This window comes from Pipra filicauda, unplaced genomic scaffold (genome assembly GCF_003945595.2).
Source record: "Pipra filicauda isolate LSUMZ 115617 unplaced genomic scaffold, ASM394559v2 scaffold184_size3518187_pilon, whole genome shotgun sequence".
Lineage (NCBI taxonomy): Eukaryota > Metazoa > Chordata > Aves > Passeriformes > Pipridae > Pipra > Pipra filicauda.
Genome location: NW_024104292.1, coordinates 767,014 through 789,575, shown reverse-complemented (window position 1 = coordinate 789,575; position 22,562 = coordinate 767,014). Strand labels below are relative to the sequence as shown.

General features: G+C 42.0%; 2 protein-coding genes across 4 annotated transcripts; one reads left to right on the top strand and one right to left on the bottom strand.

Moving 5' to 3' along the window:
• Nucleotides 1-55: 55 nt before the first annotated feature.
• Nucleotides 56-12,690, top strand: MED17 (mediator complex subunit 17). Its single transcript, XM_027735574.2, has 12 exons — nucleotides 56-328; nucleotides 647-813; nucleotides 1,193-1,412; nucleotides 2,471-2,607; nucleotides 2,706-2,790; nucleotides 3,909-4,061; nucleotides 4,883-5,013; nucleotides 6,035-6,219; nucleotides 6,743-6,880; nucleotides 7,842-7,959; nucleotides 9,198-9,357; nucleotides 11,234-12,690. The coding sequence occupies exons 1-12, from the start codon at nucleotides 97-99 to the stop codon at nucleotides 11,437-11,439; spliced, it is 1,932 nt and encodes a 643-aa protein (XP_027591375.1). The 5' UTR covers nucleotides 56-96; the 3' UTR covers nucleotides 11,440-12,690.
• On the bottom strand, nucleotides 6,281-21,524 carry VSTM5 (V-set and transmembrane domain containing 5). 3 transcript variants are annotated; one of them, XR_005563063.1, is made up of 6 exons: nucleotides 21,393-21,524; nucleotides 18,109-18,438; nucleotides 17,871-18,008; nucleotides 16,168-16,292; nucleotides 14,884-14,999; nucleotides 6,281-7,994 (listed from the first exon to the last, which is right to left on the bottom strand). XR_005563063.1 is itself a non-coding variant. In XM_039380080.1 (4 exons), exons 1-4 carry the CDS (start codon nucleotides 21,475-21,477, stop codon nucleotides 16,249-16,251), a joined length of 597 nt encoding a protein of 198 aa, XP_039236014.1. In that variant the 5' UTR covers nucleotides 21,478-21,524; the 3' UTR covers nucleotides 15,106-16,248. The 3 variants fall into 3 exon arrangements, 1 of the variants encoding a protein (XP_039236014.1); XR_005563064.1 differs by lacking the exon at nucleotides 21,393-21,524 and adding an exon at nucleotides 20,877-21,039; XM_039380080.1 differs by lacking the exons at nucleotides 6,281-7,994; nucleotides 14,884-14,999 and having other exon boundaries at nucleotides 15,106-16,292.
• Nucleotides 21,525-22,562: the final 1,038 nt, after the last annotated feature.

Genomic DNA, 22,562 nt, shown 5'->3' with positions numbered 1-22,562 from the left:
GAAAGGGCCGAGCCCTCCCGGCACTGGCCCCACCCCTTCGCTCTCACGCGACGCCGGCCCCGCCCCTGCGGGCGGGAGGGCGGGGGTCGATGCAAGATGGCGGGAGTGCCGGCCGTGCGCATCAGCATCGAGTCGGCGTGCGAGAAGCAAGTGCAGGAGGTGGGGCTGGATGGCAGCGAAACCTACCTCCAGCCGCTTTCCATGTCCCAGAACCTGGCGCGCCTGGCGCAGCGCATCGACTTCAGCCAGGGCTCTGGCTCCGAGGAGGACGAGCCGGGCTCGGCGGGCCGCGCCTGGACTGAACCGGGCGAGGCGGAGGATGAAGAAGGTGAGGAGGGGCGGCGGGGCCCACGGCCCGGGCTCTCCCGCCGGGATGGAGCTAGTGTAGGCCCGCCCAGGTGTGGCGGTGCCCGGCCTGCAGCCCCGCCGGTGCTTGGGCCTGGCCTGCCTTCCCCCTGGGATTCCCACGGTTGGCTGTGGATCAGGTTAGGATAGTCATGACCGAGTCCCTGCAAGTTGTAGTGGAAAAGGATAGCTCCAGATACGTCATGTTATATTTCATGCCGTTATGGTCTCTTCGTGGTTTAAGAATGAGCCTTAAACCATATCTTTTAAAGTTCTTTGTTTTCCCTTTCTTTATTTTTAGGGTTGGTAAAGTTTCAGCCATCCCTCTGGCCTTGGGATTCAGTGAGGAACAACTTAAGAAGTGCCCTGACTGAGATGTGCGTGTTGTATGACGTTCTTAGCATTGTGAAGGATAAAAAGTTCATGACTCTAGATCCAGTCGTGCAGGATCCCCTTCCCCCAAAGCAGGTATGTTGTACCTAAGTTATGCACGTCTTGTAGCTTGATGCTAAAGATTTTATTTTGGTGGATTTTTTTCATGTGTGATGTGTACAAGACTTTGTAACAAACTTTCCTTGTGCTAGGACAGTGCTTTGTGGGTCAGGGTAAGGCTGGGAATGGGAGGTGAGGCCAATTTCAGAGGCCTCTATGCTGAAGTTCTAAATCAAAATGCTACCTGTGACTGTATAATGCTGATATGAAAGTAATTCCAAATCAGTGGATATCCAGCAGTAACAACTTATCAATTGCTGTCAGTTAGTTTCCATTAATAATAATAAAAAAGAATGATTTTTTTGAGAATTCAGGTGCAAGTATCTCTGTATCTTTTTTTTTGTGTTGTTACCAGAATCCTCAGTTTCTACAGTTGATTTCAAAAAAGAAGTCATTAGCTGGAGCAGCTCAAATCCTATTGAAAGGTGCAGAAAGATTATCCAAATCGGTTGCAGAAAACCAGGAAAACAAGCGACAAAGAGACTTCAACTCTGAACTGCTGAGACTGAGACAACACTGGAAGCTGAGAAAAGTGGGAGACAAAATTCTTGGTGATCTGAGCTACAGAAGTGCAGGTAAACAATAGGGTCTTTTTCACAAGAATGTATATATTATGAAATTTGCTTTTTGTAACTGGAAAAAACAGATAGAATATCTAATAATAGATTATTTCAATATAAGTTTATTATAATTTTGAGAGAGGATTATAAAACTCCTGTTTTATTATCAGGAAAAATATATTGCCATCCTCAACCTAGAAAGTACTTTTAAAGGCTCACTGTGTAGGATTTTAGTAAGGATTTCTTTACGGAAACAATTTGGCATTGACAATGTAGTTGATCAGTTGACAGGGAGACCTTATTAAGTCTTTGGCTTTTATCTACATTTGGTCTCTAAAGCATTTAAAAAAAGATGAGAAGTGTGTTACATTTTCTTCTGAGTGAAGATCATAGAATATCTCGAGTTGGAAGGGATTATCAAGTCTAACTCCCTGCTCCTCAGAATTCAGACTAAATAAAACTAAACCATGTGACTAAAGGTTGTCATCAAAGATAGATTTATTATACCTATTATTCCTACACTTGAGAGACATGATACTGAGAATATGCCTTATTTCATGGATAAGACAGTAAGAGAGGGTGACCAGAGAGACCAGGGTATTAAAGGCCATGATGGAGTGACAAAGTGAATACAGAATCCCATGGAATTTAAGATATAGCTACAAAGCAGGCATCAGAACTGGGTGTGTTGGGTTTCTGTTGTCATCAGTGAAGGAGGGGAAGGACAAATTTGGGGTTGTTCGTGTTTCTTTTATTTTTCCTCTTTCCTTGCATCTATTGACACCATTTTGAAACAGTTGGTTTTCCCTTGTAATTATTAAATACTCCATGCTAATTTACTGTAAAACATTACATGTTGCATACTGGAGGACTGAGATACTGATGTGCTGAAATTAGCTTTCTAATTTATCTGGGTTTTTTTAAGAAGTCATTGAGAAATATGAGTAAAGTGCACCTCTGGAGGTTTGGAGACTTGGAAATACATATTCTTCCAAAATAAAGGAATGAGGGTTTTTTTATTTGCAGAAGTTGCTTTATGTTTAGTATGTATGTCTTTGCCCTTCTTTTCTCAGGCTCTCTTTTTCTTCATCATGGCACATTTGAGGTGATAAAGAACACTGACATTGACCTGGATAAAAAGATACCTGAGGATTACTGTCCTTTGGATGTTCAAATTCCAAGTGATTTAGAGGGATCAGCGTATATCAAGGTTTGTCAGAGAAACTGTAATAACGTAGCATGAGTTTTGTTTCAGTATGTGTATGCTTGCAACAGAACAAACACCAAATAATGTTCTCTCTTGCCTAGGTTTCTATTCAGAAACAAGCTCCAGACATTGGTGACCTCGGGACAGTCAATCTCTTTAAAAGACCCTTGCCAAAATCAAAACCAGGTATTTTGTTTTGTGAGCATGTTCTCAAGAACTGGGTTTGAGTATGATGCTTGTTTGAAAATCATAGCATATAGCTTAGGAGAAGAGTGAACAAGAATATCCTCATTTAAACTGAAATTTTCTGTTTAGGTGCTGCTTGGGCTTTGAAAACGTGATGCTTTCAAAGCACGCTCCTTCAGTTTTTCAGGTGTTTATTCAGTTCTGAAACAAAAGTATGGGAGTTGTATTTCAAGTATTCTGGAGCACCTTCTGTTAGTCATTAAAAGTTTGAGCACATCACCAAAATCAATCCAAGGTATTGTGTTTCAGCCAGTTACATCCCATAGTTCAGCTGAACTGTATGACTGTTCACTCTTAACTTTGCCCAAAATGCATTACTTGTGTCTATGGCTCATATGTTTTATCTGGATCTGAAACTGTGATGGCAGTCTGTGCGTTAATTACTGACAGCCCACCTGGCAGAGAGTAGATTGATTCATTTGATATGTGCTGGTATTTGAAGTTGTAAACTATTGGGATTAAAAATTCATCCTTTACTCTTTGGGGTTAAAAATAAACTGGCAGGATTTCATTTCACAGTGGTCTGTGACACAGATGCTCATGCTGTCCGGAACATAGACAGAGTGCTGTACTATGGAAGTGTTTCATATGGTACTCAGGATACATTATAGAGCTTGTGTACTTACACCAGAATCTCCCAAGAATTTTGGGCCTATAAATCCTGTGAAAGCACATACATGAACTGAATATTATTTGATAGTTCATTATAGAGTGAATTTAATAAAGCTGGAAGTATCATTGAAAGTAAATTGCAACTTAGGAAGCAGAGGTTTCTAAGCAGAGTTCACAAAAGGCCTGGGAGCGTAATACGTGGTTCCAGAAGGGCCTTTCACTTCGCAACATACATATATGTTAAATTGAATGAAAATGCATTAGTGTTACCTTAAAGTGCTTGCTTAATTGAGATAAAATTCTGATAATACTCAGTTTGGCTATAAGGTACTGACTGCTTTATCTTAGCAATTGTGCCTAGCCTACTGCACAGTGTCTGGTATCTGAAAAGAAAGGTGGCTTCTCTTTACTCTTTTCTTCTGGAAACATTGATTTGTATTTTTCAGGTTCTCCGCACTGGCAGACAAAGTTGGAGACTGCGCAGAATGTTCTTTTGTGTAAAGAAATTTTTGCCCAGCTGTCACGAGAAGCTGTTCAAATTAAATCACAGATTCCTCACATTGTTGTGAAAAATCAGATAATCTCCCAGCCTTTCCCAGGTAGGAAACTTTCCAAGACTTTTTAGCAATTATTTGCTTAAACGTGAATTGCAATTCCTGATTGACGTGACCTTTTTTAGTGCTCTGTTCTTAAAAAACAGACTCCTTGGTTTTCAGAGGTTTTGAAAACCAGAATTTCACAGAGTTAGAATTTTGTTTCCTAATTATAGAAAAATTCAACTTATGTACTTTAGTTTCTAATTTACTCTGTTTTCCTTTGTGGTTATGTTTTTTGTCAGCAGCACTCAAAACTGTCCACTGTAATGCCATGTGCACATGCCAGTTTGGAGCTGTGCATAGGTCATTGCTCCTGGATTGCACACAAGTGAAATTTAAGGCTTGAGTTAATGGGTCTTCAGAAGAACAAAGGCTAAAGCTCTTCAATGAGGATAATTAAACAGCATGAGGGTGGCTCTGAGTCAGCTGCTGAATCCTCTGTTCTTACAGGGGGTACACAACTGATTGTATCATGTGAAGAATATATTTCTGGATTGCTTAAAATGTGCACGATGGTAAATCATTCCTTCTTTGGGGAAGGAATGGGGTCCTGAGGACTTTTCTTTTTGTGTGGGAGTCATAGAAATTGGTGAGAAATGCAGCTAGTGAGTTCATAGCTGGCCTGTCAACACTTCAGTGAGTAGCAAGTCTTACTTGCCTTTGGTGCTGTGCTCTCCACCACCATTCTTTGATTTTTCTCTGATACGGTGAATTCTCGTTGCTAAACTACTCCTATAAAGCGTGAAGAAAAGTAGTTCTCAGTAGCAACCTTGACAATTGTTAGTGCTCTCTTTTGGTTTTTTCTTCCCATCTGTTTTGTACAGGTTTGCAGTTGTCTATCTCTCTGTGCCACTCTTCCAATGACAAAAAGTCACAAAAGGCTGCTTCTGAGAAACAGAATCCAGAGGATCATCTCTATGTTCTGGAACATAATTTGCATCAACTTATCAGAGAGGTAATAAATGCATTTATGGTCAAACAGTGAACAGTTTTTGGGCATTTGTTGTCTTTTGCCTGGTGTGCGGCACTGATGTAACAGCCGAGTGCCGCTAGAGGCCAGTCTCTTCCCATCCATTTGTATAAGGCAACCTATTGCTCGGTTTCAATGGGTGTGGGTGGTTCAGTAGTTCCACTTCATGCTTTCATGGAATGCTAGTTCTTTACTTAACCTCAGGCCTGGCTGCTCACTTCAGAATAGTCATGCAAAGCTTTTCCACTAGAGCTCATCAGTCTCCCTTTTTGCATTGTGTCTGATTAATGCTTGGCAAGCACTGTAAGGGAGCATCTAGTCAGACTGTATCCCCATGAAGGAAGAACAATCAATTATTGTAATAGCTTTGCTTCTTTTAAGATCCACTTCTCTGCTTCAGTGTTTAATATTCTTGTATAATCTAGCAGAATGACCTAGGGTAGAAAGTTGAGGTTGCGTCTGTTCAGGAAAGGAGCGCAATTTTGCATGTCTGAGCAGAGTTGAAACCATATTCCAGTGAGTGTTCATCTCTTAGAGCATGGCTCTGCAAGTCATGCAGCCATGTGGAATAGTCCAGTGTTTTAAATGCTGATTTAGGTTTCATGGAGCTTTGGCTCAGTGCCCAGCTCTGCTGTGAATTTCCTTTCTTTACTTTGGACAGGTTGCTAAAACTTTTTGTACCTCAGTTTTTTTTTCCTCTACAATGCTTCCTTTGTTTTTACTTGACCATTCTTTCTGTCTCCAGAGATGTATTAAAGGCACGGTTCCAAATTTTGGTTAGCTAGCACTTTTCAAAAAGAAAAAAAAAATCACTTTCCATAAGTTTTGACAGACACACATAAAGTTGGCTTTGAAATGCTGTCAGGTTTCTAAAGTTAAAATGTTGCACTGTTGAAAGTATGTAAACTTAAAAAACCTGATGTGAAGCAGCATATTGTATGTGTAGTATTTCTTGCAGATACGTTATTTGGTCACTTCATTTTATAACATCTGTTGTTTGTTTCAGTGTCACAAGCAAACCCTGAGCTCGACAGTAATGCCACATCCAGCTAGTGCACCTTTTGGCCATAAGAGAATGAGACTTGCAGGACCCCAGGCTTTTGATAAAAATGATATCAGTTGTCTACAGTCGAATGAAGGACTTCTGGAAAAGATAATAAAACAGGCAAAACATATCTTTCTGAGACGCAGGTAGGTCACATGCTCTTCTTGTTTAAAGTTACAATAAAACGTACCATTAAGTAGAATGCAATTGATCTTTTTTAAGTGTTCTTAAAATTAGGCACTGTTTCCTTCACAGTTAAAATAGTCTTTATTTGCAAGTACTAAGAAACAATAATATACGATAAAATACGAGCAAACAATACTCAGCTAGTAAAAAAAAAAAGTCAGATTTTTTTGAGATTGCTGTGACAGTTAGGACATACGCTGCTGATAATTGTCCCTACTTATCTTAAACTGCATAAAATATCTTTTTCCATATTCTTTGCAATGCAATAGTTGATACTGAGTAATACCGCTTTAATATGGCTGCTGAATGCTTGAGAAATGTACATAATAAACAAGTGGCCTTCATTAGCACCAGAATGGTGCTGAAATAGAGCTTTGATCCACATGGTTCCCTTAAATGGAATAACCTGCTCAGTTCCTTTAAACAAGAGAACAGCACAAACTGTCTAGATCATTGTGTGTGGGATATGGCTTTATCTTCTAGAACTGCTCGAACCATTGACAGTCTGGCGAGTCGTATTGAGGATCCTCAGATTCAGGCTCACTGGTCCAATATAAATGATGTTTATGAATCCAGTGTTAAAGTTCTAATAACTTCTCAAGGATATGAGCAGATCTGCAAGTAAGTATGAGAATGCATGTCTCTCTTTACTGGTAGAAGCATGCAGCAGAGAATGTGTATCCAAGTTGTGCTTTAAAGGTTTAGATTCTTCTCAGACAGACAAGTAGGAGTCCATTATTTGTGTGTGTCTGTTTGTCTGAGTTGTGGGGTGAGCAGCCACCCTAAGAAAACTCTTCACCCACTTTGCACTTTAATGAAGAAATGTATTACATCTTTAATTAGCACAGTTTCCTTTCAAAGAAGAAAATAGAAACGAGAGTGGCCATTTAAGGGATTTACTTTTGGTAGAGATGACTGAATACAAAGTATCATTTGATATGCTGGATTCTAAACTTCCAGGCTCCTTATGGAAAGCTAATCAGTCCTCAGTCCTAGCTTGGTTGTATAGGTACTGAAATGTGGAATTCGTGTAATTCATGCAATTAGTTATGCACATTGGTATCAAAATAAGTAATGTCGTATTCCAGAAACAAATGTCTGGATGCTGACCAGCAGTACATTAACTAAATGCATTGACAGTGGTTTTTTTACATTTGGAGCAGTGTTCTGTGTGCACAGTGTGGGGCAAACTGCTGTCACTGGTGCAATTGCCAGTCTTGGTTCCAGAATGCATATGCTGCCCAAGTCTTGGCTGTAGTATAGAACACACCATTTTCCCTGCACCTCTGGAAGGAAACTTGGGCAACAGTGGCAGGCAGGGAACTGTGAGGCTTCCTTGACCTGAACAAGCAGTGGGACAGGTCTGGGAACACGCCACAGAGTATGTCCCCTGCAGTATAGAGGGAGCTGTTGTGGTGAGTGATGAAACTGAAATGGTTGGAGTTGCTGTCACATTCCGTAGGCTTTGCACCATCCATCTTGAGAGTTCTTGTCAATGACTGGGGGGATTCTGTGTTCTTAGTTTCCTATTTTCTTTACTGTTGTAGTGCATTTTGAATAAATATGCCTCTTATCTTCAAAGATCCATTCAGCTACAGCTGAACATTGGAGTTGAACAAATCAGAGTTGTGCATAGAGACGGAAGAGTTATTACATTGTCCCATCAAGAGCAAGAACTGCAGGATTTCCTTTTATCTCAGGTAGACTCATACACATTATTCTTCCCTTTCTTGTACTGTTTGAAAAACAGAAGAATCTCACCTTTATCTGTATAGAAAATATTTAAAAACTTCAAATAAAGATAGTGAAAATGAGAAGGTGGATTACTGAATTTTCACTATGTTTGTATAGTGACTTCAGCAACTGCTACTAAAATATAATGCCAGTTTTTACTAAGGTCAGTAGTAATAATGATTTTCCCCTCCCATTTAAAATACATTTCTTTATGCTGCTCATTATGGTAGAAGCAAGTCAGTGAGACTCAACAAACAGTAAGGTATCCTATATGTGAAACTTACTGTAACCACGTTCTTAATGAGCCTACAATTACTGTCATTTCAACATTGTCTGTTAGTGCTCACTTTGCATCAGTCATTACTAAATCAGCTGATATTTGAATGAACTGTATTTACTTAATTGCTTAGAACAAGCTGCTGGTTTTATTCAGAAGCAACAATCTCCCTACTATGCATTATAAATAGTCAAAATACAGGTCTTTAATAATAGTGGTTGGCCTGTTGCAGTTATATAAAACTCCACGACACAGAAAACAGGTTGAAACAGATTCTGCTGAGGGCATGTCTTTTTGGTCAAGTGTTGTCAGACTTGTTCACAGAGAACTGCTGAACAGTGCTAGATAGTTCCTTGTTACAAGTGTTAAGTCATAATACAGAAAAACAGTAGCATTTAAACTCCTAAGCTGTTAAAGCTCAGTGCTTACACTTGAGCATTAATGGAGATAATCATGGATACGAGAATCTCAACTTTTTTTTCTGAATTGTTTCTTCTGATACTTTTAAGATTTTTATATATTTTACAGCAGAAGTCTTGTTTTTATTCACAGACAGAATTGTTTAAAAATCCCGTTTGAATCCCTTGAATTAGTTTTTGAGACCTAAATACAGATATTTCTAAATTGAAAGCCATATTTAAATAAATTGCATAAACCCATATACCTATGAAAAATTCATCTAATTGAAAAATACAGTGGTCTCCTCTATCTGCAGAGGAAGTAGTCTAAATTCAAATAACACAAAGCTCTACCAGCATACATGTAAAAAATAAAAAAGTTCCTCTAAAAGTAGAGAACTTAAAATACAAAGTCACTTTTATAAATAACTATTGTATAGAAGAAAAAAAGGCTTGGTAAACCCAGTAAGCAGTTCTTCCTGTGGTGTGCAAATACTGAACAGAAGGCTAACCTCTTATTATCTTTCAGATGTCACAGCACCAAGTACATGCAGTTCAGCAGCTTGCAAAAGTTATGGGATGGCACGTGCTGAGTTTCAGTAATCATGTTGGTCTGGGGCCAGTGGAGAGTATTGGCAATGCATCAGCAATAACTGTAGCATCACCAAATGGAGACTATGCCATTTCAGGTAGTATTTCTATTGCAAATGCGTGCCAAGTCATAGAATTCTTAAGTGAGATCTACAGGCTTTACAAGTCTCTTTCTGAGATTTTTTTGTGGAGCATTTTGCTATAAATTGATACTATTCTATACAAGCGTACAGACTAATTCTTTTGTGTATGGAATTGACATCTGCATAGAATCAATACTTTCCTCAGGAATCCACTTAATATAAACTTGATTTAATTTACACAAGTTTGAAAATATTTCTGACAGCATAAAAACAAGAGATTACAGAAACCATCATGACCCTGAAGGAAGGGGAAAAGGTAAACAACAGGATCACAACTCTGGACTTAAGGAGAAGAGAGTTTGGTCTCTTCAGGGATCTTTGTGAAAGAATCTTACAGGATATGATCCTGTGGGATGGAAAGAAGAGGAGTTCAAGAGAGCTTTTTTTCAAGGATGACTTCTTTCAAGCTCAAGAATGGTCATACCTATGTTCTGGCAGTTTTGCAAAGGTGACAGAAAATCTGTGTGTATGAACAGGGAGCTCATGACTGAACTTATGACAATAGAAAAGAAGCTGCAAGAGATTATAAGCCTGACCAGTTGACCTGGGAGAGAGAGAGAGAGAGGCTGTCCAAGCATGCATTGGCAAGGATAGGAAAGCTAAGGTCCTGAGGGGTGTACAGGGCAACAAGAAGAGTTTGAGCAGGTACGACAGCAGCAAAGGGAAGATTAGGGAAAATGTGGGACTCCTTTCAAATGGGCAGAGGACCTGGTGGCATGGGACATGAAGAAGGCCAAGGTACTCAGTACCTTCTTTACTTTGGTCTTAAGACTGGCCTTTAGGAATGGGTCCATGAGACCCATGGGAAATTTTGGAGCAAAGACAGCCTCAGTAGCAGAGGAGCAAGGTAGAGAACCTTTGAACAAACTTAGACATTGACAAGTTCACGGGACCAGGTGGGATATATCCATGAGTGCTGAGGGAGCTGATTGATGTCATTTGTAAGGCCACTCCTGATCATCTTTAAAAGGCCGTGGTGATCAGGAAGGATTCCTGAGGACTGGAATAAGGTAGATGTCACATCCTATATTCAAGAAGGAGAATGTGGGGGAATTACAGTCTGATCAGTTTCATTGCATTACTGGGAAGATAAGGGGGGAAAAACTGGTCCCAGAAGTTTCCAAACATATTCCATAGAAGGTGGTGACTGAGAGTAATTGGCATCAATTTATGAAGGAGAAATTATGTTCAATCAGCCTTACACTCATCTGTAGAAGGCTGGCTTGGTAAATGAGGGGAAAGCTAAGTGTTGCCTCCCTAACTGCTATTTAAAAAGCCAACACACGCCACTACACAGCATCAAAACACAGAAGTGCATCCAACCAACAAAACACCACCAGCCCTCCACCAGTCTTGCAGAATTTTGAGATTAAAAACAACAACTATGCTAGTGACTTTGTCCCTGTCCATTTGAGATAAATGCACTAGAAACAATACATTTTTGCTCACATTTTTCAAAGAATAGTTGGAATACATGCAAGGAAAGAATAAGCATAATAACCTTTGCCCTTCCTGGTATCTTTAGGGAAAAAGAAATGTGGTTATAAGGTGTGTGTGGGGGGGTTTATCAAATGTATCTCTGGTTTAATCTAACCAGAATTAGATCCAGTTAAACAGTTAGTGCTAAAGCAACAAAATCGTAGAGAACTGGGAGATGAGAGAGAGAAAATTAAAAGAAAAAGCTTTTTTTAAAAAAAAAGAATTTTCTTTGTTTGCTTTCAGCATGCTTGGAATTGAGTAGGAGTAATGTATAGTATACACAAGAAAGAATATTTAATAGGAGGAATTCGTACAGTGTAAAAATGCTCGTTAAAATCTCTGTTCATTGCAGTACGTAACGGTCCGGAAAGTGGCAGCAAAGTTATGGTTCAGTTCCCACGGAGTCAGTGCAAGGATCTCCCAAAAGGCGATGTACTGCAAGACAGCAAGTGGAATCATCTCCGAGGGCCATTCAAGGAAGTTCAGTGGAATAAAATGGAAGGGCGTAACTTTGTGTATAAAATGGAACTGCTCATGGCTGCCCTAACTCCCTGCTAATGATGCGTCGGCCTCTCTGTGGGGGCTTTGAATAGTCTCTGTGCAACAATCACTGCCCCTGCAGCAAAGGGAAATGGAAGCTATGGGCCAACACAAGAAAGCAAAACCAAATTTATTTCCTGTACAGATATGTCCATTGTGGAGTTTGTAATAAAACTTTTTTCAATGGCATATAAAATACCTATAATTTTTTGAAAAAGTTCCACTCAGCTGTATCTTTGCTGATTGCTCTGTCCAGAGTAACATAACTGAGTAACTAACGTATTTTTTGTTTATAAAATTAAATTCAGTATTCCTTTTACTACATGAAAGGTGTCTGCTTGGAATCATTCCCTTTCCTCTCATGCCCTTATTTTTTTCAATAGATCTTTGCAAGTATTTTTGAAAGATTAAAAATATTAGAACTGAATTGGGCTCTCAGTGGGGCTTTTAGTGGTTTATACCACAGAACCTGGCTATCCCTGTGGATGCTAATGGCCTTGTTTGATGAGAAGTGGGACAACAGTAGAAGCAGAGCTCCTGTGTCAAGAATCGAAGCTAATCAATACTTAAAATCAAGGTAACATCTTCACTGTGTGGCATTCTTGAGTTGGATTGTTTGTACATTGATGGGGATTCTGGGTGACCCATTTATTTTTGAGAAATATATTTACTTGGCAGTTTGTTTAAGTTGAGAGTGTTACAAAGTCACAGCTTGTGTTTTCTGTCTCTCTTTTTTGCAAGAATATAGAGGAAAGGTCTTACTCTGCTTGCAAAATTCTGATAATTTGAGTTTGTGAGTGATTTGTGTAAATTAATGTCTGGATAGAAGGTGGTAACTCTCATGCAGTAAACCTTGGATCTCCACACGTGCTGCTGGGCTTTTATCCTGCACTCTCAATGATTATCGTCCAGGGAAACAATAATATCCTCCTGAATATCGGCTCTTTTGAGTTCTTTCAAAATAAAAAACGTCATGGTTTTGATGGTTTTGGTTTGGTAGTTGTAGCCTTGAAGCTTCTAGTAAGGTGTTAACAAAGCTTTTATTTTGTTTGGTACTTAATTGCTAAAGGTCTTTTTGAAACCTGTCTGTATGAACTGGTTCAGATTCATTTCCATGTTGTGTTATGAGGTGTGTGTATATATGTATATATATATGAGAATTTCTTGCACATAAACATGTTTGAATTGAACATCATACTTCTATGATGACAGTTATTATTTTGTTGTACTCTCAAGTAATAAAGAATAGTTTTGGCAAATACATACTAAGCAACTGCTTGTGGCAAGCTGCTGCTCAGTGTGTATCCAAAGCAGCTCTTGTAGTTCTCTTGATTTTTGCCAGCATGGAGCATCTTGTTTCAGTTCCTGGATGTACTGGCTTCTGTGTAACTAATCTGTGAGAGAGAAATGGTTTTCCTTTCAGGTTCTGATGAGTTGCCCAAGACAACTGATGAAAATGAAAAATATTAGTAGAAAATAGTCTCCTGATCTTCTTGAAAAATGGGTGAATCTTATTTAACACCCATCATGTCACGTCCTGTATTGCTGGGCTAATAGACACTGCACCACTACAGGCAGGGAGGGCTTTTGTTTCTTGGTGAACAGTTCAGCCAACAGCCTGATGCATCCAACTGTATGAGGCTGTTTTGACTCCTGCCAACACAACAGATCTTTCCTTACTAATAATTAGAAGATGAGTCTATGAAACTTGAACATGTCTTTACACTTCACTGTTGTTAACCTAAATTGACAGATCTGCATGTAGTGATAGCCTTTTCATTAGGTAAGTTCTTCATTACCATGTAATCAGATCACTACAGAGCTATTAGAATCTCATGGTTGCAGGACTTGTCCCCTGAAAAGAAATAACAGATGCAAGAGGACATCTAATGTGTTGTGGAAGTGCAAGCACTGCATGTTAGCAGTGAAAACATTTGTCAAGACTTCCACGTCTAGCTGAAAAAATAATAACAACAACAACAACAAAAGAATTCTTAGAGACCTGGAGCATCTGTATTTTAGTGTTGAATATATAGAGATTCCTAATTTTAATGGAAAACAGACTGATTAGGCCTCTAACAGAGGGACAGTCTTGAAAATTGGTAGTGCATCTTTGAATATGAGATGAAGACAGAGAATGATTAGGACCTTTACTACTGATTGCCAAAGCAATCTTGTGAACTTGAACATCTCTTTAATTAGTTTAAAAGTAAAATGCCTTAACCCGTTTGATCATCTAGAATGCTCTAAATGTTAAATTCGCTGGTGTTCTGCAGGGAGTTTACAAGAGGAGTAACAATAGCTATTAGTTTCTGAACTTCCACTGTAACAACTTGCCATGAGGCTTTAGATGCTCCAGGGTAGCAAGAAACTGCTATAGACAGCTTAGTCTCACCTTCTGTACATAAAATAATACTGGCATTAATAATGCATATTGACAAACATAATTTTCAGGAAAATGTTAATATTTTATAAGAGACCCTACATGTGTATGGTAAGCATGTTAAATTCTGGGTAAAATTTGTGAGTGAGGAATTGTCTATAAGGAAAGCTGTACGTAGGCTAACTGTACTGGATGTCATCAGTGAATGTTGAGTCCCTGTTGTTCATCTGGGATATTACTGCCTAAAAGCGAGGTTAGCACCACGGTCAACAGCCAAGAATAGGTGCCTGAAGTTGCAGTGACTTTGGCCAAGCTAAGAGAGGTAGAACAACTGTGCCAGGTGGAAACTTGTTACTGCTGTTGTAGTACATCTTAAACTGAAGAATTTTAAGTGGTCGTTTCCTACTTTCATCCTAGCTTTCAAATATTGTAGTTTACAAGTGTGCCTACAATCACAGCAATGCACTTGAATGATGGTCATTCATGTCTGGATGTGTTTCCTGACTTCCTTTGGCAATTGGAGTGTTCAGGGCAATGTTAGCAGATAATAATGGTGTTAAGTGCACGCTGCACTTTTTGTACTTTCTAAATAAGTCTGGCAGAGCACCTACTACATATTCAGTTCAGCCTAATAACTTCACATTCAAATTCTAAGATTTAGGGAATAAAAAAATATGGAATAGATAAACAGAAAAAAAACAATAATGTTTTCCATATGCTATAAGTATACTTCACCAAATACTTCAAGCTTGGTGATTGAAACAGATGCACTTAAAGAGTTTCTCTGTTGTCAAAGCTTAGTGCACTCAAAGATACTTTAGATTGGTAATACACATTTAAAACAGAAAATTAGAACAAACTGTCAGTCATCTGTGCTGTATCTGAGATCTTTAAAATTTAATTTCTTCCCTTTTTTGACCTGTTCTCCTAAATGCAGGAAAGAACAAACAGCTGAATCTAGTACCTGAATTTATGAGTGGGAGAGAGGCCCTCGTACTACAAATATCCAGTTCAATCTGGGGATGACTTAAAGGTATTGTGTACAGGGTGCTTTGGAAAAAAGCTTGTTTGACACCTACCTGCATCGTTTTTCACTTGGTGAGAAATTCTCTGAGTTTTTCCAAATGGAACCCATAGTACCTCTGCACCTGGTCATCCTAGTCCCTGACCAGAGGGGAAGCTCTGTCAGTCTGTCCTGTAAAAGGTTTTTGCAAACAAGTGAGACAAAGAGTGAGAGAGGTTGTAGGAACAGTTTGACTCAAACAGCCGCGTGGCAATCTACACGCACAGACTAGTCCACGGTCTCTTACATTTTCAAAGTTTATTTCACACTGCAAAATTCTCATTACAAAAGCAAAACAAAATAACTTGAAGCTTGGTCAGTTTACTGCTTTCTCACTGACAAACGCAAATGTTATGCCACCTGCAACAGATCTGCAGGTGGAGGATCGCATTAAGTGCAATATGCACATTCAAGAAAGTATTAGTTGGATCACTTCATGTTTTCTTTGAACATAGGGAAAGCAAAGGTGGCTTCTCAACAAGAGCAATTTCAGAACTGTATTTGTAAATACTAAATTTCAAAGTAATGCTGTTCTAACTTTTCTTCTCAGACTGTTTGTCGCTGGGCTAAGTTTGCAAAGGACTGGACATCTTTCACAACAAAACTGTTTAGTACTTTGCCACCTCACTGGTGCGGTGTATCAGTATTTTGTGACCCCTCATATCTTTGTAGACAGCGTCCTCTTTAGTGCCTGCACAGGCTTCCTTGTATAACCATCTGCTCTAGTAATGTCATAAAATGTGTGTTAATATCCATTCTGGGGCAGTGTAAACAATTGCAAACATAAGCGGGAGAACTTTGACCAGCTCGGCATTCTTTCCAAGTCAGTTTTGTCTTATGAAAAATTACAGTTTGTCTTCAGAGGTTCAGGAAGTTCCTTACACCTGAAAGTAGCAGCATAGCTGCAATAAACAGGATTCAATGCTTGCAATTAATTTTTAATGTAATACTGTAATTAGATATTAAATTTATTATGTTGAAGAATGCTAATGACCACTCTGTCTTAATAGGAGACTTGCTGTATCCAAAATACAGGTGTCCTTCAAGACTATGATAATTTCCTTTATGGGTTGGTCTTAGAGGCTTGGTTGCTTGGTTGGCTGGTTGTTTTTAAGAGTGGTAGAGGCTGTAGATTTCATTAGCCACAAAAACGTGTTCATGCTTAGCATGAAAGCATTCTCTTTTTTAATGTGACCTTGACTAGCAGAACCGAAAACTTAACAGGTCAAAACAGCTCCATCAGACACTGCTGATTTAATTGCAAGTCAGGATGTTTCTGCAGTAGTCACAAACATTTTACCTTCTAGGTTTGTTCTTGCTTTCTTGGTCAGTATTTTCTCCTGAGGTAGAATCGTTATTTTTGCTATGATACAGTCCTTGGCTAACACTCAATGGTTTCCAATTCAATCTCTTCCGTTGTACTTGCTGTAAATAAAAGCATATTGTTATTGATTGGCAAATGGATTGGAAGGCCAATGTTCCAAAATTATATGTGTTGTGCTAATAGCTGAGATATTTTGAAATTTTTAATATTAACTCAAGCCTGCTCATCTACAGTTAGGTTTTAAATACATCTTTTCAAAATATTTAGCTGCATAAAGAGGCCCTCACAATCTTTAAAGTGACACCGGTTTCTTCCAGTACAAGGCTAAAGGCATTATGAAAACCAAAGTCCACAGGGCCCATCCTTATACCTCTCTTCATAACTTCTGAAAGGAGGGCTCTTCTGAGCTGGAATTGGGGCAGAAGTTAGGTCCTTTCTTTGGACCACGTTCTGGGAGATGACACAACAAGTTTCTGGAACTGTGGTTTTCCTGAACTCTGCTGAATAACTGTATTCAATTCAGCTCTGTAGAAAGATTAGCTTTAACTGGAGGAAGAGGCTTTATCCCAACAAAAGCCTATATTTTCTGGCATGATAGGAAAATTTTCAGTAGCTACAGAACCTTGTGAATGGTGTGTGTACCATGAAAACAGCAGCAGCCCTTAAGAACTGTATGTGACTTACAGAAAGGAATAGGCAGCTCAAGCCAAATTAATTTCTTCTTTTATCAGGTTTTGCAGAGTTGACACAAAGTCTGGGCCATGAGGCTTAGGATGCTCGAGTATCTTTTGGTCTAGTAAAATCCTGATAGCTATGCTGCTTGTTGTAATGTAAAAGCTTAAGCAGCACTCATTAGAGAAGAAATACAGACCTATTACCTACAGGGCAAGAAACCACTAGTGGATCTGCACTTACAAAGTATGGAGGTAAACATCTGGAATGTTTTGAAGTTGTAAAGAAACCTCCCGTTCCAAGGATGCACCTAAAGAGCTTGATCCCAGGTCCATAGAGTGGTACCTTGTCTTGCTGCCTGGGCCAAATATCCCGGGCAGTGGCTTGGAAATTTCTTCTCTAGTATGTGAATGTTCCCTTCAGTGCAGCCCTCATGTTCCCTTGACCTGCTTTTCATGAGTGTTGTCTTCGGTGTGTGTCAGGAGTCTGGTTTTGATATTAGTCAGTGTTTGTTGCAGTCTGCAACAGGATCAAAGGTGAGGACAGATGAAGGGGGGTGTTGAGAGGAGTGGGAGAGGTGCAGTCCTTCATGAACTGAGGTGAGGGCCACTCCCAAGGGCTGTTTGATTATTTTCCCCTAGGACATACTCTTCCGGTGTGAACTCTGAAAGAATTGCTGATGCTCTTGACTTTGTCTCCTGCCCTCTGATAGGGGGGTTATTGCAGCTCTTGCCTTTTCTCCCCAGGTTTTGCAATCAGCAGTGTTGGTAAGTGTTTTATTATTTCTGATGTGAAGTGTATGAGGTAGATGTCCTGTGGCTTGTTCTGCAACTAAACACCTGTTATTCAGTTGCCTCAGCTAGTAAAGAGTTAGAACAGGATAACTGATTTTGAGCCCTTCAGTCTTATTTCTCAGTGTCCCTGTTTAGCACCCTTATGGCACAAATTTTAGGCTCAAACTTCAGACTTGAAACCCCTATACCTTGACTGCATTCTTAGAGAGATACCTGTGAGTTTGTGTGTCTTCTTCTGAAACAGATGCAGAGATTTATTACACAGCCACATGAAGCAGATCAGAATGGCAGAGACTGCAGCGAGAAAGGCAAAGAGAACTGCTACAAAATGTAAATCTTCATAGATAATTTCTGTAGGGAGAATGGAAAAAAAATAATATTATAAAATTGATTGCAAACAGATTGGTATTTAAACACAGGGTAAAGCCAAGAAGTCCCATCTAGTTTGTACCGTAAACATTGACTATGATGGTGCCGTAGGCGTTGTTTCCATACTCCTCTGTTACAGTGACAAAATAGTAGCCAGCATCTCGCATGCCCACGTTGTGAAGCTGTATAGAGCCATTTTCAAAAGTAGTCACTCTGTCCTTGTAGACTGTGGATATGTTGACATAATTCCCAATTTTCCACTCAACGATGCTGGTGGTGCCCCAACTTGACACATGCTTCCACTCAATGGTGGCAATGCCTCTGCAAGAGTATTCAACTGAGAGGAGGATGTTTTGTGCCACTGTTGCATTGATGTTGGGTTGTGGGACAACTAATGATACTCCTCCGGGAGCTGAAAGACAAAGGAGGGTGATGAGTGTGGAGGTGATGCTGCACCAACCATCCAGGGCAGGTTTGGACCTCTGGGTGTGATTCATCCTACCTATCTCAGTGGTCTGTTTTAAGAGAGGATAGATTACGCTTTGCAGTATCTCTTTATGCTGTCCGTAAAAGTAACATACATCCTTAAACACTAAATACACATTTGCAATTGGTGATAGCAAAAATGTTTCTACTATAGAGGATAAGTAATTGTGTGTGTTTAAATGTTTTCATACCCAAATCAAAAGGAACTTTGGAAGGGTGTTTTTGGATAAGGGAGCATAACATCTTCTGAAAACTGAGCAACACTTTTGTATTCATCGATAACTGGCTTTCTTTTAAAATCCTGCATTTAGATGGAAAGTTTAATTGTCATGTCCAAGGTAACCTATTAATTAATTACCATTCCCCAAAAGCAAGAACTGTAGTAGGCGTAAGTATGTGAAGACTCAGCAAGGACTTGGTCTTGTTTTCAGGATGTGTAATCAACATTTGAGACATGAGCTTCTTACAGGCAGCCAGTTATATGCCAGCACAGATAAACTGCATGTAATCAAAGGTATGCAGTTCCATGAGAAGCCAGGGACTTCATGTTCCTGATGATGTCCGGGCAAAAATGCACATTAAAGAATATTTAATTCTCATCTAGTTCCTCCTGATGTGATTACAGAGCTGTGAAACTGAACTGACCACTTAGTTTAATGTGTAACAGCAATAATTTCTGCTTGCATGTGGGTGTTTCTGCATGAAGATTTGGATGAACACCAACATCTGAGTTTCAACTGGCATACATTTTTTCTTTTTATTAGTGGCATGTTAGAGACATTTGGCTAGAGGCTGAAATCCTGTTATCTCTCCACAAAAATCAAAGCAGACAAAAGGCAGATAAAGCACAGAGTAAGGCTGAAAGCCTTTTCCTGGTTTGGCTTGGAGTAGCTCACTTACTCTCCTCTCTTGCTGTGGGAACAGCCTGACTGCAAGAGCAGAATGAAAAAGTAATGCTGACCTGCAAATGTCTGTAACCCAGTGAGGAGTGAGAATGAGACCCTTAGCTACACTGCAGGAGTGCAAAGCAGGACCCCTGGGGATGATCCTGGAGGTTCTGCAGAGTCCTCAGAGATAAGAATGATTAAAAAAGGCAAAGAAAAAAAATCTCCAAGGGAAAGAAATATATTTAAAAATCTTAAATTAAGAACCCTCCATGAGCAACCAGAAATGGAAGACATGGGTAAATTAATTACAAGCTGACTTCACTGTATTTGGGATATGTAGCAAAATTCACTAACTCTTCTGGTCAAGGTAAGGCAAGGAAGCTCGAGAAGCCATTTAGATTCCCAGGCCCTCACCTATGGGACCAGATAAGATCTAGGCTTTTCCCAAGATAACACTTTTGGGATTCTTCCTTCATGGGCTTTGTCATGATCATGCTGCCCAGTCGCTCTGCAGGAACATCATCACACTTTCTGGGCAGCCCAGTGCATCCTCTGCTGTTCAGCCTGTGTGCAGGAGAGACTAACCAGAGCTGTGAAAACAGGGTTTGTGCCAGCTACAGACACAGAACAGCCGGGAACCTCTGGTAATCGCTGCAAATTGTTCCAATTGTTTTCTGCTCCATGTGTTTATTTAAAGGCCTTTCCCACTGTTTCTGACCAGACAGGAGCTGAGTGTCTGCCCTCAGTGACTCTTTTGTTTTGATAGAGGCATCTTTCCATTGAATTATTTGCAAACGTGTTCTGTCCGTATCCAGCATGCAAAGCTACAAAAGGCAGTGCAATATTTAAGCATTCAAAAATATTTTTAATAGGCATTGTGCCTAGATCACCTGAACCGGTCTAATCCCAGCACAGCTGCACCAGGCCGGAGAGCAAACATCACACCCACCTGCAGGGCCCTTTGCATGCCGCTCTGCTCTGCTGCTTGCAAAACCAGACCCTTCACGCCCAGTAAAACATGCACCCAGGAGAAGAGGGCACCGGTGCTGCTCAGAGCACAGTGAGTTTGCTGTCCTGGCATGCTGCTCTGCTCCGAATTATTTGCCTGGCCGAGTGTCAAAGGGGCAAGTGTGGCTCTGCGTACCAGACTGGCCATAGCTGGGGAGTGGGTGGGAAAGGGCTGGCAGTGAGGGGCCTCCATGCAGGAGCTCTAAACTGGGGGGACAGCTCTAAAACAAAGCTCTGAAACCCTTGGGACAGTTCCTCCACCCTTTCGTGTCCTGTTTGTGCATCACATCTGATGATGGAGTGTTGTGGCATGTCCAAACCAAACTCTGGTGGCAAGGATATCCCAGTCCCCAGGGGTGGGTGGGGTTGGCAGCAGTCTCCTCCATCCCTAGCTGGAAGAGCGAGGATGGTTCTCTGAAAGTTGTCCCATCCCCACTCACCCATCCTGGGGCGCTGGGTTGGAACCCACCTTCTCTCCTCACCGCCGCGTTTCCCAGCGTGACCCGACGCCCTTCGGACTGGTTAACCGAGCTTGATTCCCCCTCCATGCCTTGTTCCCTCGGTTGCTGGAAAAGCAGGGGGCGAAGAGCGGCTGCCGGGGCCGCCCCCGCCGGGAGCGGGCGGGGGGCGCGTCTCCCCCGCGGCCACGGCTCCCGCCCGGGCGGCCGGCCTGCAGCCCCAGGCCGGCCCCGCTCGGCTCCCCAGCTCCCTCCGAGCAGCAGGAGAGGGGACGAGCCTCCCCAGACCATGTACAGCCCGCAGAGAGTAGCGATGCCTGCCTGAGTCCCGGTATGTCCCGTCCCCAGCAGCTCCCGGGAGCACGGCCGGGTCGGGAACAGCGCTGGCCGCGGGCGGGTGCGGCAGGCGCTCTGCACCGCCCCGAACAGGTGCCGGGCGCTGGGGCTGAGCTAGGGTATCGCGGCGAGGAGGAGGAAAGGAGTGGGGGAGGAAGCGGGGGGAGACAGGGACGGAGTCGGACACTTACTCTGCAGAGCCCACCCGGCGGCCAGGCAGAGGGTGACGGTCCCCACGACGACGCCCCGTCCGCGGCAGCCCTGCAGCGGTCTCATCAGCGAGAAGCCGATGCCCCAGGGGTGGCATTTAAGTGTCTGGGCCGGCCGGCGCGGCCCGCCCCCGGGGGTTGCCTGCCCCAGGCCTCTCCCTCGCTTTCCCTTCCACTTCTTCCTCCCCCTCCCGCCGCGGCGCCGGGGCTGCTCCCAGCTCCCCCCCGCACCGGCCCCAGGGCGCTCCCCCGCCTCACGCCCCGCGATCCTCCGATCCGCGCTGGAGATGCAATTGGTTGAGGAAGGGAAGGCACTGCCCGGCCGCCGGCCGTCGCCCAGCCGGGAAATGAGATTGGGCGGCCGCGGAGCCGCGCAGCCCTGCCCGGCCCTGACGCTACCCGCCGGAGCTGGGAGCCGAGAGCCGAGCCCGCGGTCGGGACACCCGGCCGAGGAGGCTGCTTTTAGGTATGACTGTGCATCTGCGCGGGAAATTTCTCTTCGAGGTGTTAAAACTAACTTTATTGCCCTGAAGAGCCTGGTGATCTTGCAGGGAAGACGGTGGGACTGGGCATCAGCATCTCCACCTCCAGGAGTCATCTTTGATGACCACGCTGGAAAATAAGACTCGTTCCCATCCCATCGTACCCAGCACATGTGCAGGTGCTCTCTCTTCCTTCATTGTCGTCAGGCGAAGGTTCCCAGACTCCCTTGTTCTTCTTTCAGAAAAGCACAGGACAGTGTGAGTTAGTGGGAAGCGTGATTAGAAAACGTGAGAGTGTCCCAATCCTGAAATTCATCCTTGCTCAGAGGCAGCCTTATATATGGCTGCCAGAAGCCATATACATCCCCAGGAGAGCCGCTCCTCTGACCAGGGAGTTACACACCAGAACGGCCCTTTTGCAGGTCTTCCATCCTCCTCTTCCTCACATTTCCTTTTCCTCAAGTTCTCTTTCTTAGATTGTGGGTGAAAGAGACACACTTCAGTGTGCTGGTCAGCCATGGCTCCTCAGGGCGGGTGGGAGAAAAGGTCAATCCCCCAGGTGAAGAGGTACAGCTGGGATCTGCCAGAGCTCTCTGTGCTGGGCAGTCACATCTCCTGCTGCACTGTATGGACTAGTTTAGGTTTCCCTGGTACTGGTTGTCTGTGAGGA

What these genes read in the sequence shown, in the direction of transcription:
- MED17 (XM_027735574.2), top strand. Translation starts at nt 97, where the DNA reads ATGGCGGGAGTGCCGGCCGTGCGCATCAGCATCGAGTCGGCGTGCGAG. An exon ending in CGAGGCGGAGGATGAAGAAG is followed by an intron (nt 329 to 646) that starts GTGAGGAGGGGC and finishes CTTTATTTTTAG; the next exon opens with GGTTGGTAAAGTTTCAGCCA. An exon ending in TGCATCAACTTATCAGAGAG is followed by an intron (nt 5,014 to 6,034) that starts GTAATAAATGCA and finishes TGTTTGTTTCAG; the next exon opens with TGTCACAAGCAAACCCTGAG.
- VSTM5 (XM_039380080.1), bottom strand. Translation starts at nt 21,477, where the DNA reads ATGAGACCGCTGCAGGGCTGCCGCGGACGGGGCGTCGTCGTGGGGACC. An exon ending in CGCCGGGTGGGCTCTGCAGA is followed by an intron (nt 18,439 to 21,392) that starts GTAAGTGTCCGA and finishes TTTGTCTTTCAG; the next exon opens with CTCCCGGAGGAGTATCATTA. An exon ending in CATCATAGTCAATGTTTACG is followed by an intron (nt 18,009 to 18,108) that starts GTACAAACTAGA and finishes TTCTCCCTACAG; the next exon opens with AAATTATCTATGAAGATTTA.